General features: G+C 35.7%; 1 protein-coding gene across 34 annotated transcripts in view; it reads left to right on the top strand.

Annotated features, from left to right (window-relative positions):
- TTLL5 (tubulin tyrosine ligase like 5) overlaps positions 1-20,595 on the top strand; it is a 409,941-nt gene that overhangs the window by 67,584 nt on the left and 321,762 nt on the right. For 30 of the 34 annotated variants that reach the window (XR_008914964.1, XR_008914965.1, XM_056810663.1 and 27 more), the window contains 2 exons: positions 335-404; positions 666-750. The exons of 1 other annotated variant lie outside the window; for it this stretch is intronic. Coding sequence is in view for 30 of the 33 variants with exons in the window: in XM_056810663.1 (XP_056666641.1) it covers positions 335-404; positions 666-750 (155 nt within the window). In the remaining 3 variants the exon portion in view is untranslated. Of the gene's footprint in view, positions 1-334; positions 405-665; positions 751-8,603; positions 8,698-20,389; positions 20,466-20,595 lie in introns of those variants that run through there. 3 more of the 34 variants (XM_056810670.1, XM_056810668.1, XM_056810669.1) reach the window with 3 other exon arrangements.

Genomic DNA, 20,595 nt, shown 5'->3' with positions numbered 1-20,595 from the left:
GTGGTTTGCCTATCGAGTCACACAGTTATCAGATGTTTGAGACTGGATCTGAATTCAAATCTTCCTGACTCCAGGTCCAGTGTTCTATCCGTTGTACTACCTAGCTGCTTCTTTGGGATATGTTATGTGAAATCTATTCTATAAATTTATGTTGTTTTGATTGTTATTTGGGCAGTAACAGAGCTTATGGAAAACATATGGGTGGGTTAAAAGAAGACTAGAATTATTTAAAGGTTTTTAATTGTCTTTCTCAAAAGGTCAGGAGCATTACTTCATATTAGGTTAGGATGCTTCAGCACTTTTGCCCTCTCAATTCTTTCTCTCTACTCTATAGCCAAACCAAATTTCCCTGGAAGAGAACATCCTGGTCTCTCGTTATATCAACAATCCCCTGCTCATAGATGGTAAGTTGTGATTATGTCTTTGACTATATTGGGCTAGATATTGCTAAACCATCCTTAAGGTCAAGTCTCTTGGTGATTCTAAAATTCTCATGTTCTTCTAAAGAAATCCTTATTAGAGTAGTCTGAAGTTATGACAAAGTTTGATTTATTCAAAAGGGATGGGGGTGGAATATTGTCTTTTCCATGCTCTACATGTGTGATTTAGTTTTTAACAGAGCATAATTGGAATTATTTTTGCTGAAAAGTCAATGTTTCTTCTAGATTTCAAATTTGATGTACGCCTCTATGTGCTTGTGACGTCTTACGATCCTCTTGTCATTTATCTCTATGAAGAGGGGTTGGCTAGGTAAGAGATTTCTTCAGTGATTCTATTAATTTGGTTGGCTAGGGCTATTGTTCCTTTTTATTATGTTGTTCAGCTTATTAAGATTGAATGAATACAAATTATTTCACATTATAGAAATCAGCTATGAAGACATATGTATATAAGCATGTTTCTTAGCAGTGTCCTAGGCTCATTCAATATTTTCACATACTGATAATTGAAATGAACAATCAAGGCATATGGTGGAATTTTCATCTGCAAACAAGACTCTTCTTTTTAAATATAATTGCCATTACCATTGTTTCTGATACTCCTTTTTTGTTGTTCTATTAATTTTGTTCTATTAATATATATATTTTTAACCAACACAAGCTGATTTTTATGATTTCTGCTATATACTAGAGATCTAAAGAGGTCTTTCCTTCATCCATTTTCCTTGATATTCTAGATATTTTTGCTTTTCAAATGAATTTTATTATTATTTTATCAAGTTCTACAAAGTATTCATTTGGCAATATCATTGGCATAGCATTAATAGTGTAAATTAACTCTGTTAGTTTTGTCATGTTTAGTGTATTGGCATGACCCAGCCATGACCACTGAATATTCCTCAAGTTATTTAAGTTGTTCTTTATTTCTTTAAGAAGTACTTTGTAATGAAATTTATATAAATCTTTTGTGGACTTTGGTAGATTAATTCCCAGCTATTTTATACATTTCTTATATATTTGGAATGGAATTTCCCATTCTGTTATTGCTTCTTGATTTTGTCATTATTATTATGTAAAAATGCTTTTGGTTTTTGATCCCTTATTTTTGTAGCCTGCAATTTTGCTGAAGCTGTTAATTCTCAACCTTTGCCAATTCCCTATTTTTTTTTCAAAATATACCATCATATCAACTGCAAATTGGAATAGTTTTATTTTCTCTTTAACTATTTTTATGGTTTTAATTTCTCTTGTGATTGCTGTTGCTGCCTTTTCTAGAAATATATCAAATAATAGTAGGAAGAATGGGCATACTTACTTTACTCCTATACTTATTAGAAAAAGTTCAAATGAATATTATATATATACTTGCTTTTAAGAGAGATACTTTTCATCAGCACAAAAAAAAGTTCCTATGCCTATATTTTGTAGGGTTTTTTTTTAAAGCATAAATGAGTGTTATATACTATGAGGGTTTTTTAAAGCATAAATGAGTGTTTTAAGGCTTTTTCTGCTTCTATGTGGTTTTGAATGTTTTTGTTTTTAATTTGATTAATTATGTTATAGTTTTCCTAATACTGAACCATCCTTTTATCCCTCATATAAATCCAAATTGGTCATAATGAATTATTTATTGGATAAATCACCATGTAACAGGATCTTATTTAAAATTTTTGAATCAATATTCATATTGTCTATAGTTCTCTCTGTATCTTATTTTTCCCCACTTTATGTGTTAGTTTAGAAGGTTTCTGACAGGGTACTTTCTTTTGCAATTTTTGAGAATAATTTGTGTAGTATGGGTACTAAATGTTTTTTTTTTTTAATATATTTTATTTGATCATTTCCAAGCATTATTCGTTAAAGACATAGATCATTTTCTTTTCCTCCCCCCCACCCCCCATAGCCGACGCGTAAGTCCACTGGGCATTAGATGTTTTCTTGATTTGAACCCATTGCTTTGTTGATAGTATTTGCATTAGAGTGTTCATTTAAAGTCTATCCTCTGTCATGTCCCCTCAACCTCTGTATTCAGGCAGTTGCTTTTTCTCGGTGTTTCCACTCCCATAGTTTATTCTTTGCTTATGAATGTTGTTTTTTTTCTCCTGGATCCCTGAAAGTTGTTCAGGGACATTACACCGCCCCTAATGGAGAAGTCCATTACGTTCGATTATACCACAGTGTATTAGTCTCTGTGTACAATGTTCTCCTGGTTCTGCTCCTCTCGCTCTGCATCACTTCCTGGAGGTTGTTCCAGTCTCCATGGAACTTCTCCACTTTATTATTCCTTTGAGCACAATAGTATTCCATCACCAACATATACCACAGTTTGTTCAGCCATTCCCCAATTGATGGGCATCCCCTCGTTTTCCAGTTTTGGGCCACCACAAAGAGCGCAGCTATGAATATTTTTGTACAAGTCTTTGTGTCCATTATCTCTTTGGGATACAGACCCAGCAGTGCTATGGCTGGGTCAAAGGGTAGATATTCTTTTGTCGCCCTTTGGGCATAGTTCCAAATTGCCCTCCAGAATGGTTGGATCAGTTCACAACTCCACCAGCAATGAATTAATGTCCCTACTTTGCCACATCCCCTCCAGCATTCATTACTTTCCTTTGCTGTTATGTTAGCCAATCTGCTAGGTGTGAGGTGATACCTCAGAGTTGTTTTGATTTGCATCTCTCTGATTATAAGAGATGTAGAACACTTCTTCATGTGCTTGTTAATAGTTTTGATTTCTTTATCTGAGAACTGCCTATCCATTTCCCTTGCCCATTTATCAATTGGAGAATGGCTTGATTTTTTGTACAATTGATTTAGCTCATTATAAATATGAGTAATTAAACCTTTGTCAGAGGTTTCTATGAAGATTTTTTCCCAATTTGTTGTTTCCCTTCTGATTTTAGTTATATTGGTTTTGTTTGTACAAAAGCTTTTTAGTTTGATGTAGTCAAAATTATTTATTTTGTGATTCTTTCTATATCTTGCTTGGTTTTAAAGCCTTTCCCCTCCCAAAGGTCTGACATGTATACTATTCTGTGTTTACCCAATTTACTTATGGTTTCCTTCTTTATGTTTAAGTCACTCACCCATTTTGAATTTATCTTGGTGTAGGGTGTGAGGTGTTGATCTATTCCTAGTCTCTCCCACACTGTCTTCCAATTTTCCCAGCAGTTTTTATCGAATAGTGGATTTTTGTCCCAAAAGCTGGGATCTTTGGGTTTATCGTATACTGTCTTGCTGAGGTCGTTTTCCCCCAGTCTATTCCACTGATCTTCCTTTCTGTTTCTTAGCCAGTACCAAATTGTTTTGATGACTGCTGCTTTGTAATATAGTTTGAGGTCTGGGACTGCAAGGCCCCCATCATATGTGTTTTTTTTCATTATTTCCCTGGATATCCTTGATCTTTTGTTCTTCCAAATGAACTTTGTTATGGTTTTTTCTAAATCAGTGAAGAAGTATTTTGGTAGTTCAATGGGTATGGCACTAAATAGATAAATAAGTTTGGGTAGGATGGTCATTTTTATTATATTGGCTCGTCCTATCCATGAGCAGTTAATGTTTTTCCAATTGTTCAAGTCTAGTTTTAGTTGTGTGGCGAGTGTTTTGTAGTTGTGTTCATATAGTTCCTGTGTTTGTCTTGGGAGATAGATTCCTAGGTATTTTATGTTGTCTAAGGTGATTTTGAATGGGATTTCTCTTTCTAGTTCTTGCTGCTGAGCTGTGTTGGAGATATATAGAAAAGCTGATGATTTATGTAGGTTTATTTTGTATCCTGCAACTTTGCTAAAGTTGTTGATTATTTCAATTAGCTTTTTGGTTGAATCTCTAGGATTCTTTAAGTAGACCATCATGTCATCCGCAAAGAGTGATAACTTGGTCTCCTCCTTGCCTATTCTGATGCCTTCAATTTCTTTATCTTCTCTAATTGCTACTGCTAGTGTTTCTAGTACAATGTCAAATAGTAGAGGTGATAATGGGCATCCTTGTTTCACTCCTGATCTTATTGGGAATGCATCTAGTTTATCCCCATTGCAGATGATATTAGCTGTTGGTTTTAGATATATACTGTTTATTATTTTTAGGAATGACCCTTCTATTCCTATGCTTTCTAGTGTTTTTAATAGGAATGGGTGTTGTATTTTATCAAAGGCTTTTTCTGCATCTATTGAGATAATCATGTGGTTCTTGCTAGTTTGCTTGTTGATGTGGTCAATTATGTGGATGGTTTTCCTAATGTTGAACCAGCCCTGCATCCCTGGTATGAATCCTACTTGATCATGGTGAATGATCCTTCTGATCACTTGCTGGAGTCTTTTTGCTAGTATCCTATTTAAAATTTTTGCATCTATATTCATTAGGGAGATTGGTCTATAGTTTTCTTTCTCTGTTTTTGACCTGCCTGGTTTTGGAATCAGTACCATGTTTGTGTCGTAAAAGGAGTTTGGTAGAACTCCCTCTTTGCTTATTATGTCAAATAGTTTGTATAGTATTGGGGTTAATTGTTCTCTGAATGTTTGATAGAATTCACAGGTGAATCCATCAGGCCCTGGGGATTTTTTCTTAGGAAGTTCTTTGATGGCTTGATGGATTTCAATTTCTGATATGGGATTATTTAAGAATTCTATTTCCTCTTCTGTTAGTCTAGGCAGTTTGTATTTTTGTATATATTCATCCATTTCTCCTAAATTGGTGTATTTATTGCCATATAATTGGGCAAAGTAATTTCTAATGATTGCCTTAATTTCCTCCTCATTGGAGGTGCTGTCCCCCTTTTCATCTTTAATGCTGTGAATTTGCTTTTCTTCCTTCCTTTTTTAAATTAGATTGACCAGTACTTTGTCTATTTTGTTTGTTTTTTCAAAGTACCAGCTTCTTGTCTTATTTATTAAATCAATAGTTCTATCACTTTCGATTTTATTAATTTCTCCCTTAATTTTTAGGATTTCTAATTTGGTTTTCTGCTGGGGGTTTTTAATTTGATCGCTTTCGAGTTTTTTCAATTGCATTTCCAATTGATTGATCTCTGCTCTCCCTTGTTTGTTAATATGAGCTTTCAGGGATATGAATTTGCCTCTGATTACCGCTTTGGCTGCATCCCAAAAGGTTTGAAAGGATGTTTCGCCATTGTCATTTTCCTTGATGAAATTATTAATTGTTTCTATGATTTCTTCTTTAGCTAAACGGTTTTGGAGTATCATATTGTTTAATTCTAAATGTTTTTTTAAAGTTCAATAGAATTCTCCTGAGTCCATCAGGTCTTGTAGTATTTTTCTTTGGTAATACCTTGACAGTTAGTTATATTTCTTTTTCTGAGATTGGATTATTTAAGATCTATATTTTATCTTGTCAGTTTGATTGTTGATTTTTGAAGATATTCCTCCATTTCTTTTCTGTTGTCAATCTTGTTAGCATATTACTCTCTGTGAAATGTTCCATTCTTTTTATTTCTTCTGTTTTTGTTGATTTCACCTTGCTCATTTGCTTTTTTTGTTTTTTAATTTTAAGTACTCTTTAAAACATGATTCTAAATTGCTTTGTAGAATAATTCAATTCACAGCTCTACCAGCTGTGTGTTGATGTGTTTGTCTTTCCACACTCCTTCCAGCATTGATCATTCCCATGTTTTCATATTTGTCCATTTTCTTTGTGTGAGATAAAACATCAGTAATTTTTAAATTTGCATTTTCTCATTTATTATTAGTTGTTTGTAATAGTCTTTTCCATGATAGTTAATATTTTACAATTTGTCTTTTGAAAATTGCATTTGGAGTATCCAGTGCCTGACCACACAGGGAAATAATGTAGGATTGTAGATTTAGAAAAGGGATTTTAGATGATATTAAAGCCAATCCTCTCATTTTACAGATAATGAAAGTGAGATAGGAAGAGATTAAATGACTTACCCAGGATTCACACAGAATCTTGAAGGAGAAGGATTCAAATTTAGGTCTTCTTGACTCAAAATCAATTGTTCTACCCATTCTGCTATTTAACTGCTTGTTCATATCTTCATTTGAACTTTTATCCTTTGAAATGGTTCTTGGTCTTACCTATTTAAATGTTCTGGTTCCTTATGTATCTTTAATATAAGTTTCTATTCAAAGATATTTAATACACTTTTTTCCCCTAGATGTCAGTTTCCATTTTTGTTGTAGCTTATTTTATTTTAGGAACCTTCTCTTTGCTTTGGATAAGAATTCTTCCACTAGTTATATTTGTAAAATGTATTCCCATACAATTTTCTTCTAATATTTAAAAAATAATGTGACCTTTTATATTAGTGAGTAGCTATTTGAACAATATTTTTTAAAATTAAATTTTATTTTATTTTCAAATAAAAGTCAGCTTTCTTTCCTTTCAACTTCCCACTCTTCTACCACCCCACCCACCCACCCATTGGAAAAATGGGAGAAGAAAGTCTTGTCACAAACATAAATAGTCAAACAAAACAAAATTTTTTATTGGTCATATTTTAAAAATGTATATGTTCAGGAACTGGACAGCATGTTTCAACATTAGTCATATTGAATTTCAGTTGGCTGTTACACTGATAAAGGTTCGGGACAATAGTGTTCCATTATATTTATATACCATAAATTGTTCATGCATTCTCCAAATTATGAATATCTTCTCAGATTCCCATCCTTTTCCACCAAAAAAGGAGCTATAAATATTTTTGTACAGTTCTAGAATTGATTTTATTTAGAAATGAACTAATTCCTCTCCTTTTCCTCCTTTTTCTCTTTCACTGTTGAGTTGCATTCTGTACCACATATATGTGTGTACATGTATATGCATGCATGCATATATTCTTCCCTTTTTTGACCATTCAAATGAAAGTGAGGTTCTAGTGTCTAGTGAGGTTTTAGAGCCCCCCATTTTATAAATGTCTACCCTTGCACTTTGATTATGTGAGATAATTTCCCCTAACCTTCCTTTCCCTTCCCCTTCTTCCCCGGTATATTCTTCTTCCCTTCTCTTTCCATTATTTTCTTCAGATGATTAAGATATAACAGAACCACTTCCAGGCTGTATCTCTTTGGATTCCCTCTTCTGAACCCTGATGATGATAGGGATCAGAGGGGACACGTGTATCATCTCCCCATATTTGAATGTAAACAGTTTGCATTTGTTTAGTCCCTAATCATTGTTCACGATTCATTTGTTTACTTTTTTATGTTTCACTTCACTCCTGTGTTTGTACTTCAAGGTTTCTATATAGTTCAGGTCTTTTCATCAGGAATACTTGAAAATCCTTTATTTAATTAAAGGTTCATTTTTTTTGTCCCCTGTAGCATTACACTCAGTTTTGTTGGATAATTATTGTTGGTTGTCAGTCTTTAATCCAGTTTTCTGGAATATAATATTAAAAGTTTTCTGTTCCTTTGTAGTAGAGACTGCTAAATCATGTGTGATCCTGAATATAGCTCTTCAGTATTTGAATTCTTTCTGGTTGTTTGTAGTATTTTTTCTTTGGAAGCTCTGAATTTTGGCTTTTATATTCCTGGAATTTTTTGTTTTGATATTTCTTTCAGGAAGTTATTGGTATATTCTCTCACTTTCTATTTTGCTCTCCAGTTCTAACAGCCCTGGAAAGTTTTCTTTTAAGCTTTCTTGAAATATTATGTCTACATAGACCAATGACTATTAAATTTTTTCTCATTGATCTGTTTTCCAGGTGAGTTGTTTTTGATATGGGATACCTTTCATTTTCTTTTTTTTTTCAGTCTTTTGGCTTTGTTTTAATATATATAATATTTTTTGCCTAATGAAATCCTTGGTTTCTATTTGGCCCATTTGAATTTTCAGGGGGTGTGCTTTGGCAAGCTTTTGTACCTCTTCTATTAGACTGTTAGCTAATCCTCTTTCCAATTCTTTCTTTCATAACTCATTTCATTTCCAATTTTTTCCTCAAGTGCTTATATTCCATTTATAAAAATATTTTAAACTTAGAAAAATTTGCTTCATCTAGGAATTGATTTTAATTTTAATTGGGTTTGTGCCTCAGTTGAATTCTTTCTGAGGCATTGCTTTTAAATATTTTGGAGCTATTCTCTTCTCTTTTAGTGTCTTGAACATCCCTGCTACCATCATGGCTTTTTTTTAATTATTATTATAGCTTTTTAACAGTGTTATTCTTTTTTATTTGCCCATTTTTCCCAGCCTACTTCCTGACTTCAAACTTTATTAGAGATGAACTCTGTGACACTTTTGGAGGGAAAGGCTGGGCTGGTCTTGTTGCTGCTTTCTTGGAATAGTGAGTATTGTGTTATTAAAGAATTTCAGGGACAGGCTAAGGATCTGCAAGCTTTAAGTGTTCCCAAAGTAGTCGGACCCCTGATTGCTGTCCCCCGATCTGAACTTTGCAAATTCCTGACCTGGATTTGGGTCTGAGGAAATACCAGGCTTGTTCCTGGACTCTGCTGGAATCAGCCAGTTAGGAAACTCTGTTGTCTTAGAACAGAAGAATGGTAGACTCCCCTTGGGCCCAGTATTTCTGCTTTGATTATTCTTCTGCAAGCTGGGCTAGAAATTGAATGTAAGACTACATTCTCATTTGGGGTCTGAGTCATTTTGCTGTTGCTGCTGCATCTGGTTTCTGAATTTCCTCCTGTCTTGAGGTGCTGCCTATAGCCTCCTGACCAGGGAACTCCATGTATAGGCCCCTTCTCAGGCTGTCATGGATCTGCAACCTGTGGCTATATAGTGGGCTACAAACCTGCCAGTTTAAACTTATCTTAATCTCTGAGATGTCCTCTTACCCTTGTGCATAGCCTTTTCCCAGGGGCTGGCATGAGCCTTGTGCTGTGTGTTCCTCAGTGCTCAACTGTGTCTCCAGTGTTGGTAGACCTCACAGTCTGTCTAAATGCTGAGCTGGGATGAACAAAGGACTCACTGTGACTTATTTTACATTTTCCCATTAAGAATCCCATGCATTTTCTAAGTTTACTAGAAGGAATTTGTGACTTGAAGGCGCTCAGTACCCTTTTTTCTACCACTCTAGCATCTAAGCTCCACCCTTCCCTTTGCTCTGCCCTCACAAGGGTATTGTATAAGATGCTAACCTAAACCTAGCTTTTGTCAAACCTGTTTTGCCATTTTTTCCAGTTATTTTCCAAGTAGTTTGTTGTTGGGTTTATTGAACTCTAGATTATTGGATTTGTTTCTGATTGATACTTATCTAGTCTATTTCACTGATCTATTTTTCTAATATTTAATTAAGTACCTAATGCTGCTTTTGAGATCTGGAAGGACTGTCCTTCTGACCTTCCTCGTTTTCCTTCACATTTCCCTTGGGATTCTACCTTTTGTTTCTTCAAAAAACTTTCATCATTTTGTCTTGCCCATAATATAACAGCTTTGTTATTTTGATATAGCACTAAATCTATAAATTAGTTTTATGTTTTCATTTTTGTCAATCTGGTGACTTGAAGAATTCTATAGATGAGATTCTTTTCATGAAAATGTTTAAATTGTTTCAAGTGAATACATTACTCCTTTGTTCTTTTCCCTTCCAAACCTAATCTTTTCTGTCAGATGACTTGCCAAATATTCCTTTTTTAACCATTAATTTTTATGTATCAGTACAGTATTATATAGTGTAGAGACAGAAAGAACCAGAAACTTGGGTTTGGAAAAGATCTCGGTTTGAATTAGAAAGAATTGTGACAGAGTAGTCAAGAATACTTGGGTTCAAATTTTGGTTGCATTATATGCATTATTAGTACTTTTTTATTAATTTTAAAGGTTTTAATTAATCACTTAAGAAATAAATGTGGCCACTTAAGAAATAAATGTGATTCAAATGGGACTCTAATTCTTAACCTCTAGAGGAGCATGGTAAAAGTAGAAAGAACACTTGGTTTAGAATCAGAGGATCTGGGTACACACCTAAGTCCTGCTGTTTAAACTTAAGTGACTAAGCAAGTTATTTAACTTTTCTCATCTGTAAAATGTGAGATTAGTCTAGATGATCTCCAAAGTTCTTTCCAGCACTATATTTTTGGTCCTCTATCAAGACTCATTTTGAATCTCAGTAAGCTATTAATCTCCCTTTAACCTCTAGGTGGCACTAGCAATATTTACAAAACTATATGTTTCTTGTGAAATTTTTGGGATTTGAGCACTTATGGCACTAGAGATTGCTTGAACTCCCCAGTTTGGGCCTCTTATCACTTGAAATTTAAGAGATGTGGAGAACAAAAACTGTGACTATTGAAAAGAAGTCTGAGGTTGGGCTCTTTTATGTAGACCAGGGGTCCTTACCCATTTCTATGTCATGGACACCTTTTGGCAAGCTGGTGAAGTCTATGGACCCCATCTTAGAATAATGTTTTTAAATGGAAAATATACATAGAATTACAAAGGAAATCAATTATACTGAAATAAAGTTATAAAAATATTTTAAAAAATAACTAAGTAGGGGGCAGCTGGGTGGTAGCTCAGTGGATAGCCAGGCCTAGAGACGGGATGTCCTAGGTTCAAATCTGGCCTCAGATAGTTCCCAGCTGTGTGATCCTGGGCAAGTCACTTAAACCTCATTGCCTAGCCCTTACCATTCTTACACATCCTTACACATTCTTATACAGTATTGATTCCAAAACAGGAGGCAAGGGTTTAAAAAAACTAAGTATACAGATCCCAAGTTAAGAACCCCTGGTGAAGGTAGATGGGTAAAGACTTAATAAAGAAGAAGCTATATTTTCTGTTCTGTTTTGTAAGTCTATCATATACCATTGATACTTTGTACAGACATTGTTTTCCCTGGATTATATGTGTTGGGTTTTATTGGGAAAATAAATTTTTAAAACATTTTTAATAGTAGTAATATTAGAGAACTGACTAATTTGATGCCACAGGTTTTTCCTTATTGAGAGCAACTATAAGCTTTTCCTTATTTCAGATAGCTTTGAGTAGATCAAACTGGGTGATATCTGAAAGGGTAATATCTGAAATTGCCTATAAAGTTCTCTGAGTTTCTTCATCTGTTGGAATACTTCCTCTACCATATTTGTTTCTTTCTTCACTATATAAACTTTTCCTTTTGCTCAGATATTGTCAGCTCCTGAGAATTTGCAATTTTATAGTTTTAGAATCTCTGATCTATAATACAAAATGTGTTCTTTCATATGTATCTATATTACTCTCTGCCAACATCATCAGTTTCTGTCACAAACTGAGCTTGGTTGGGGACCAGATAGAAAAAATGGTATATTTTTTTCAAAGATACTATAGAGCAAGAGTTTTTCATCTTTTTATGTAATATGAATTCCTCAGAATAATGTTTTAAGATGTCTAAAATAAGGGGAAGGGAACAAGCATTTATTAAAAGCCTACTATATGTCAGGCAGTATGCTAAACATTTTATAAATACTATCCTATTTAATCCTCACAAGAACCATGATTATTACCCCATTTTTCAGTTGAGGAAACTGTAACAGAGGTTAAGTGAATTACCCAAAGTCACACAGCTATCAAGTATCTGAGACTGGATTTGAACTCAGGTCTTCCTTATTCCACGCCCAGATTCTCCCTACTGCACCACCTAGCTGCCTTTAAAATATATAGGACTACAAAAGGAAACAAAAAGGTTAGTGAAAATAAAAGATGTCATTTTTTTCCCCATTCAAGTTTTATTTGGAGTTTGCATTTTTAACCTGATAATAGAACCTGAACACCTAGTTTTAAATCTAACATTTGACATTTTATTCTTTTGGGTAAATGTCCTTAGAAAGTAGGAAAATTTTTTTGTCTCATCATTTCTGTTTTTTATGTTCAAATGGATGTGTGATCTAGCTCATCCTTTTCCCTTCAGTGATATAGTTAATTATTTATTCACACTTGCTCATTTTGTGTGACTGTTGTTCATGTCTTCCCCAAAGCCTGCCATGGGGGTATCCATCGAACATGCTAGAGGCTTTCCTTAATTTCTTTCAACATCATAAGGAAAGGGGCAGCTTGGTGGCTCAATGGATAGAGAGCAAGGCCTGGAGACAAGAAGTCCTGGGTTCAAATCTAGCCTCAGACCCATCCTAGCTCTGTGACCCTAGACAAATCACTTCATTGCTTTGCCCTTATCACTCTTATACCTTGGAACTGATAGTATTGATTCTAAGACAGAAAGTAAGGGTTTAAAAACAAAACATCAAAGGATATCAGTAGAGCATCTGCATGTCTGTCAATGATTGCTATTACCAATTGTTCTCTCTTATCATATACTTCCTCAATGTCCCTTCACTCCTCTTCTTTGAAGTTCCTCCTTGATTATTATATGTCATTGCCTCTTCATACATACCATATATCTGATTGTTGCACTCTGTGTAATACCTGTTTTTAATTCTTCTGAGGCAATGGTATTCTGCCTTGCCATGCCATATGGCAATGCTGGTAAAAACAACAGTATTGAAGAGATACTTTGCATAGGAAGCTTGTGGTCAGCAAAAGAACTTTGTAATTTCCCAAAAGCCATTGAGCCTCCTGTCATCCTTCCTTTCAACTTTTTTGTCCCTCCCCTCTCTTCCCCCCTTTTCCCTTTCCCCCTCCCTCCCTCCCTACCTCCACTATCAATCTATTGATCTATCTATTCATCCAACTGTCCATCTGTCCATCCAGCTATCCATCTGTCTATCTATCCATCTATCTCTTTCTATCTGTCTTCCCACTTATCTGTCCACCTGCCCACCTGTTCATTCATCTGTGTATCCATTCTGTTGGACAAACTTTACATAGTATCTATCCAAATACATGTTGAAATCTATCAGTTAGTGACTCAGAAAGCATTAAATGCTTACTATGTTCCAGGAAGGTCAGCTAGGTGGCACAGTGGAGAGAGCACTGGGGCTAGAGTCAGAAAGATTCATCTTCTTGAGTTCAAATCCAGCTTCAGGTACTTACTAGCTGTGAAACCCTGGGTAAATACTCAGTTTTCTCATGTGTAAAATGAGCTGGAGAAAGAAATAGCAAACCAATCCTGTATCTTTTCCAAGAAAATTACATATAGGGTCACAAAGAGTTGGACACAACTGAAATGATACAACAACAACAAATATGCTAGGAATTGGACTAAGCACTGGTGATACAAACAAAGGCAAAGGACAGCCTCTGCTCTCAAGGATCTCACAGTCTAATGGAGGAGACAACATTTAAACAACTAGGTACAAATATGTTTCTAGAGGACAAAGTGGAGATAATCAACAGAGGCAAGGCGCTAGAATTAAGGGAAAACAGGAAAGGCTTCTTGTTGAAGGTAGAACCTTAGCTGGAACTTAAAGAAAGCCAGGGAAGCCAGCAGGCAGAGTTGAGGAGAAAGAGCATTCTAGGCACAGGGGACAGTCAAAGAAAATGCCTGGAGATAGTGTATCTTATTCTCAGAATGGAGAGGAGCCCAGTGTGACTGAATCCAAAAGTATGTAGTGGAAAATAAGATATAAGAAGAGGGAAAGGGTGTAGAGGGGGCTAAATTATGAGTGAGTCAAAGGTGATACCTAAATTGTGACCCTGAATAACTTTGAGATAGTGGTACTCTCAGAAGCATTAGGTAAGTTAGGAAGAGGGGAGGTTTTGTGGTGAAAATAATGGATTCAATTTTGGAAATGTTGAATTTAGAATGTTTGTGGGACATCCAGTTTAAGATGTCTGATAGCTGAAGAGGTGAAACTGCAGGTAAGCAGAAATTAGGACTGGATAATTTGAGAATCATTAACATAGAGATGATAATTAAATCCATAGCTGCTGATGAAATCACAAAGCAAAATTATGTAGAGCAGAAAAAGAGAAGAGAATCTAGAGCAGGACTCTGTGGCATGGTCACAGTAGAGGTTATGATCTAGATGAAGAGGCCTGAGAAGGGGGTGTTCTGATAGGTAAGAAGAGAACTAGGCAAGAACAGTGTCCCAAAAGCCTAAAAGAAAGTTTCAAGAAGAGAATGATGAACAGTGTCAAAAACTGCCAAGAGATCAGGATAAGGATTGAGAAAAGGCCACTGAATTCTGCAATTAAGAAATCCCAAGTAATTTTAGAGAGAGCAGTTTTGGTTGAATGTTGAGATTAGAAGCCAGACTGTAGAGATTTAAGAAGAGAGTGAGGGAGAGGAAGTAGAGACTCCAGTTGTGGGAAGCCTTCTCAAGGAGTTTAACCTCTATAGGCAGAAGAGATTTGGGACAATAGTTGGTGGAAGGGGAAAAGATCAGGTAAGAGTTTTTTTAAGGGTGGGGAGACATGTTTGTAAGTAATATGGAAGTTGTCAGTAGACTGTCAGTAGACTGGGAGAGATTGAGGATAAGTGAAAGAGTGAAAGTGATAGAAGGAGCTGTCTCCTGGAAGAAATGGGATCAAATATGATTTCAAAAGAAGTTCATTATCCTTTCTGTCTGATGTGGATTGACCAGCAGCTCTCTAAGTAAAGATGTCATTTATGAAACTTTGTAGTTTATGCTACAAGGAGCTGTTTGGGGTTCTGTGCAGTTGAACAAAATGCCATCCACATCTACTGTCCCTGAGTAAGCTATCTTTGCAAATTCAGAATTAGATTTAAAAAAAAGAATAATAACAAGAAAAAGATATGCCACGCAATCAAAACTACTTAACCCTGAATTATATAGACAAGTATTTCAACATCAAAAATGTTTAATGTACCAACAGAAATGACATAAATCCCTTCTGTAATAATTTAATTATGAAGTTTAGCAAATATAAAATAATTGCTATAGCAAAGAGACTAAAAGGACCTAGAAAGCTTTATATATCTTGACTTCTAGCCATTTGCAAAATCTTACAAAGATGAATTATGAATAATTATGAGCAGCAGCATCTCATCTCATCTCAAAGCAGAGAAGCAATGGAAGGTGAAACTAGTTTAAAAATTGCTTTGCAAGATATCCTTTTTTTTTAAACCCTTATCTTCTGCTTTGAATCAATACTGTGTATTGCAAATGGGAAATTAGTCCACTGAGCTACCTAGCTACCCTTGATATTCTTTTTTATATATGCAAAATATTGAGGAAATAAAATTTATTTTTGGATGTTCTTATTTTCTTGGTCTCCAAATTCCCTATCAGTCAGAGGTACCAAGGTATATTGCATTTTGACCCAGAAGAAATGAGTTCAGATCTCAAGGACTTATCTATGTGACCTTGGGCACGTCACATCTCCTCCTGGGCCTCAGGTTTATCCCTAAGAAAACTAGGTTGTTTGAATAAGTAATAAGTAAAAGAATCTCTCTAGCTCCAATCCTGCAATCCTGAAATGAAGAGCAAAAAGTGCTTCTTGTCTTCCATAATCAGGGTGACTCCCTGAATGCATGCTCCCATGAATCTTGTCAGTAGGGGGCACTGATGCTCCGTGTCCATGGAAGGAGAGTGAAGTGCAGAGACTTCTCTGCTAAGATGGTGCTGATTCTTTTTCTTCTCAGACAGAGGTGGAATTAAAAAAAAAAAAGACTTTGTACTAGATTTTATAGCCTTAGGTGGGTCCAGTATTTGGTCTAAATGATTTGACAAGGTCCTTTTAGAGGATGAAGCTAATACCCACATTTTCAGTGATACAGGAAAAATAAATGAAAACTAAACAAAATCGAACCTAAATCCAAATGTGCTGTCAAGAGACTCCAGGATATGCTGCATTAACAGTTCACAGAAAAGCAAAGCTTTATCCAGGGACTCCTAAGTGTTCCCACACTGCTAGGGGTTTCATGGTGGGCACTGGGTGATGTATGAGTGGAGGACTACTTTCTTGCTATCTCTGCAATCTCATTCCAAAAGGTCCTGAAAGCAGCTGTGGCCCCTCCCTGCTATAAGCCCTTCTTCAGTAGCCCTCCTTGCTAATTAGCACTGACTCCGCAGGGATATTTACCTTTTCTCTGTCAGATTCCTGTGGTTTTTAAAGAATTCAGGTACTTTGTAGTTGCCAAAGAATTCAGATTACCTCACAGGCTGCATGCTGTCCAGAGTCTAATACCCCAGCCAGAGAAAGGGAAGAGACAACAACAAGGGGGGGAAGTCCCCCAATGCTTGTTGTCCCCCTTTGCTGGCAGGCCCTTGCTGTTTGTGGACCTTGAACCATTCCTGGCTCTGGAGGCAGGGGATCAGCCTGGTAATCCCTTCCCCAGACGGCTCTGTAGGGCGCTCCCTGCTCACTGTAGCACTTTGGCAGGCTCCCTGCTGCAGCTGGTTAACAGAAGATCAGAGAGTCCTTGGGCCTCTTGTTCCCTTCCAATAGGGTTTGTCTGGGTCAAGCCAAAATGAAACCCAGTGGCACCTGGCAAGGCAATTTGATTCGCTGTCTCCTCACCTCCCCAAGGACTTTCTTTGGCTTGGAGTCACCATAATAGCCGCTAATGTCCTCTGTGTTATTGCCACCCTCTCCAAATGGGTTCTGTTCTCTTGTCAATTCATAGAAGGTTCTCTTTTAGATTGTAAACTCCTTGAAGGCAGAACCTCTGTTGTTTTCATCTCTGTATCTTCAGTATCCAACCTCATTGCTCTCAAAGATAACATAGTAGGGATTTAATGAATGTTTGCATGTTGAATACTTTCTAGATCATCAAAAGTAGACTGTGCTCCATCTTCGTCCTCTTACTCATGACTTCAGAGAAGTAATAGCTAGAACTTACATAGTACTTTAGAATTTGCAAAGTGCTTTTTAAGTATTCCTCTCATTTTCAGTTTCACAATAACCCTTGGAGGTAGATGCTATAACTATGCCCATTTTACAGGTAAGGAAACTGAAGGCAGACTAAAGTTAAATGCTTGCCTAGGTTCAGAAAGTTAGTAAAGGTCTGAGGCCAGAAGTGCTTTATTCATTGCATTGCCCAGGTAACTTATGATGCCTGAATTAGCCCTTTTTCTTTTAAAAACCCCTAGAATCCATTGGTTCCAAGGCAGCAGAGTGGTAGGGGGTAGACCAGTGATGTGAACTTTTTAGAGATAATGTCCAAACTGCCACCCTCATACCACATGTGAGCTTCCTCCTTACGCCAGACAGGGGAAGAAGGAAGCACTCCTTGGCTGCTGGGCAGAGGAGTAGTTGATGTGAGAAAATGTCCTTAGGGGTGTGTGTGTGTGTGTGTGGAGAGGGGGAGGGGAACAGCCTCCTCTGGCAGACATGCCATAGGTTCAACAACGGGGGACTAGGTAATGGAGGTTAAGTGATTTGTCCAGTGTCAGTGTCTGAGGCCAAATTTGAATCCAAGAACTCTCATTTCTTGGCCTAGCTGCCCCTGAATTAGATTTTAAAGATCCAACTAATTTCCTTCTCTTTGGTTCAATATTTATAAAGGGATAAAGACCTAAAGTAAGCAATTTAGCATTATTTAAAGGAAGTATTGAATATTCATTGATTGTGTTCTTTATATGGTAATCCTTGTTTTATACCATTTTTCATATTTACTTTATAATGAGTTGAATGGAGGTACTTTAAGTACACATACACTCTTAAAATCTTAACATAATAAATTAATAACCCTAGGGTGAGTCTCAAAATGAATTTGGAAGGAAATGCCTTTGATACATAACTAAAACAGAAGTGATACCTTTGGTGTAAGAAATTTCTATCAGAGAATAAATACATTCCATAGGATTTTTCGGTGTATAAAAATATAGTACTGTACTTTCTTTTAAAGTGAATTACAAATCCCTGTGTTTATTCTTCTGTTTCTTTGTTTTTGATTGTTTTATGATATAGCGTGAGGATTTGATTGTCATCTAAATTTCAATTTACTTTCCAGCAAGTATTTGTAAACTTAATTCTTGAAGTGCTTGGTAGAAATGTACCATTTTTTTGGGTGCTAATAAAGAAATTGTTTTGAAGTATTTAGACTTTATTTAGATCCATCAAAGTATCATATAGAAATCTTATTTTGGAATATTTATAATTTAAGTGTAGTAGAACCATCAAAGTAGCAAATAGATAACTTGTTTTGAAGAATTTAGATTTATCTACTATGAAATCTGGTGCTATATTAAGGCTTAGTTTAAAGGAAAGGGAGGGAAATGATAGACAAAAGTGAAGTGAAAGGAACCTGCTTAATTTAATTTGATCTTTTTCAGTCAAGTGTCATTTGCTTCTACTGATGAGGTGAAAGATAAGCTTTTCATTTCTTGTCTTATCTCCCAATTGAGAGAATATTTTTTAAGAGTGCTTAGCACATAGTAATTAACTATATAAATGCTTCTTCCCTTCCTCTTCCTTCCAGGTAGCCTCTACTATGTTCTCCTTTCAGCTAAATTTAAATTCCATTATTTTTCTTTTCTCCTGGATTCTGTCATTATATGGTCCTCCTTCACTCATTCTTTTTATCTTCTCTCTACTTTGTATTCCCAGCTACCTTGAAAGAGGTTTTTATGCAGTATTATTTTGAAAAACACTAAGAATATACATTTTTAGTCAAAGAATATTAAATGAGGTATAGAAGGGAGGGAATCTATTTCTGTGTAGATGTCAGACATTTTACAAAAAGGAGTGTTGTTGGACTGAGAGATGTGATGGGTACTAGAACATAGAGTCATAGAGTTTCAAAGATGGACTGGGTATCAGTAGTCATCTGACTTGATCCAAATCCTATTTACAAAGCCTCCAACAAGAGGCCATCCATCTTTTGTTTGAAGACTTCTCTTAAGGGAGAATACTGATTCTTGAATCAAACCATTCCACTTTGGAGTAGTTTTAATTGTTGGGAAATTTTTCTCTAGATAAAAACTAAATTGGCAGCAGTGCAGTATTCCTACTTGTTTTCCTTCTAGAAGCTATCTGGGGAAAATCTAATTACTCTTATATGTTATAATTCTTTAAAAACTTGAAGGGCAATGTCTAGGCAGCTAGGTGACACAGTAGATAGTGTCAGGGCTGCCATCAGGAAGACATCTCCCTGAGTTCACATTTGGCCTCGGATTTTTACTAGTTATGTGACCCTGGGCAAGTCTTTTAACCTTGTTTGCCTCTGACCTCATCTGTAAAATGAGCTGGAGAAGGAAACTGCAAACCACTTCAGAATCTTTACCAAGGAAACCTCAAATAGTGACTGTAACAACTAACAACAACAACAATCCCAGTGTCTCCCTTACATCTTTTTCCCATTAATGATTTCCTATTTCCTTCATCCCATTGTTATATGCCTTGAACTCAAGGCCTTTGCTATCCTTGTTGTTGTCTCCTAGATATTCTCTAATTTCTTATTTCCTTTCAAACATGGCACCCAGAACTGAACACTGTACCTAAGATATGCTTTCACTGGGGCAGAGTATGGCAGAACTGTTACTTCCTTACATCCTGGTCACCATACCTCTCATTTTAGCCCAAAATTTCATTAGTTGTGTTGAATAGCATATCACACTGATACCTCTTGTTGAGCTTAGAATTCACTAATACAGATTTGTTGACTAAGGTAGAATATACTGTACAACTCACCTGAGTTGAGTGGCTTAATTTTATGAAATAATTTATCTCTTTTTAACCTATTTTTGTTCTGGCAAAGAGGGTGGCATTAGGTATGTTACTGTGAGGTAATGTGTTTGTAGCCTCTGTGGGGCCAAAGTAGTCCTTCTTGCTTTTAACAAGAACTTCATTTAGTCACTGCCTTAGAATGCAAAAGTGTCTGAAGGAATATTAGGGTATAAAGACTACAAAGTAAAATGGTTAGAAATAATATCACTTAGAAGTTCTTGGAAAGGAAAAGTCCTTTTTGAAAATAGAATTTTCTTTGTATAAAGAGTATTTATTAACAAGATAATAAAGTTCTCTAAACTCTGGGACTCTGACTATTCCTGCTTGAATAATCAGCATCTTTTCTTCTCTCCACTCTGCTATACATTTCTGGTATTGGGTGAAGGTAGTGCATGGTTGAGAAGAAAAAGAGAAGAAAATTTTAAATGAAGTCCTTAGGTTCAGAAGTAATAAATTTCATTTTTACAGTGTATGCAAGCATATATAAATAAGTTTGTAAATCACATGACCTTCCCAACTATTTTCACAGAATTGGATGCAATGGTTCAGAAAAACACTATAGTCAAGGGTGATGATGTGGTTCCAAAGGTGTGTGAGCAGAAATTTGTAATTATCTAAGTAATAGATATAAATGATATTTTGTTGATATTAAAGCTTAGAAAGCTTGACTTCTACTGCCTCACTTCTTTAAAAGTAACTGCATGGATATTTACATCCT

This window comes from Monodelphis domestica, chromosome 1 (assembly GCF_027887165.1).
Source record: "Monodelphis domestica isolate mMonDom1 chromosome 1, mMonDom1.pri, whole genome shotgun sequence".
Lineage (NCBI taxonomy): Eukaryota > Metazoa > Chordata > Mammalia > Didelphimorphia > Didelphidae > Monodelphis > Monodelphis domestica.
The sequence above is the reverse complement of the archived record's forward strand: the minus strand, read 5'-3'. Positions and strand labels throughout refer to the sequence as shown.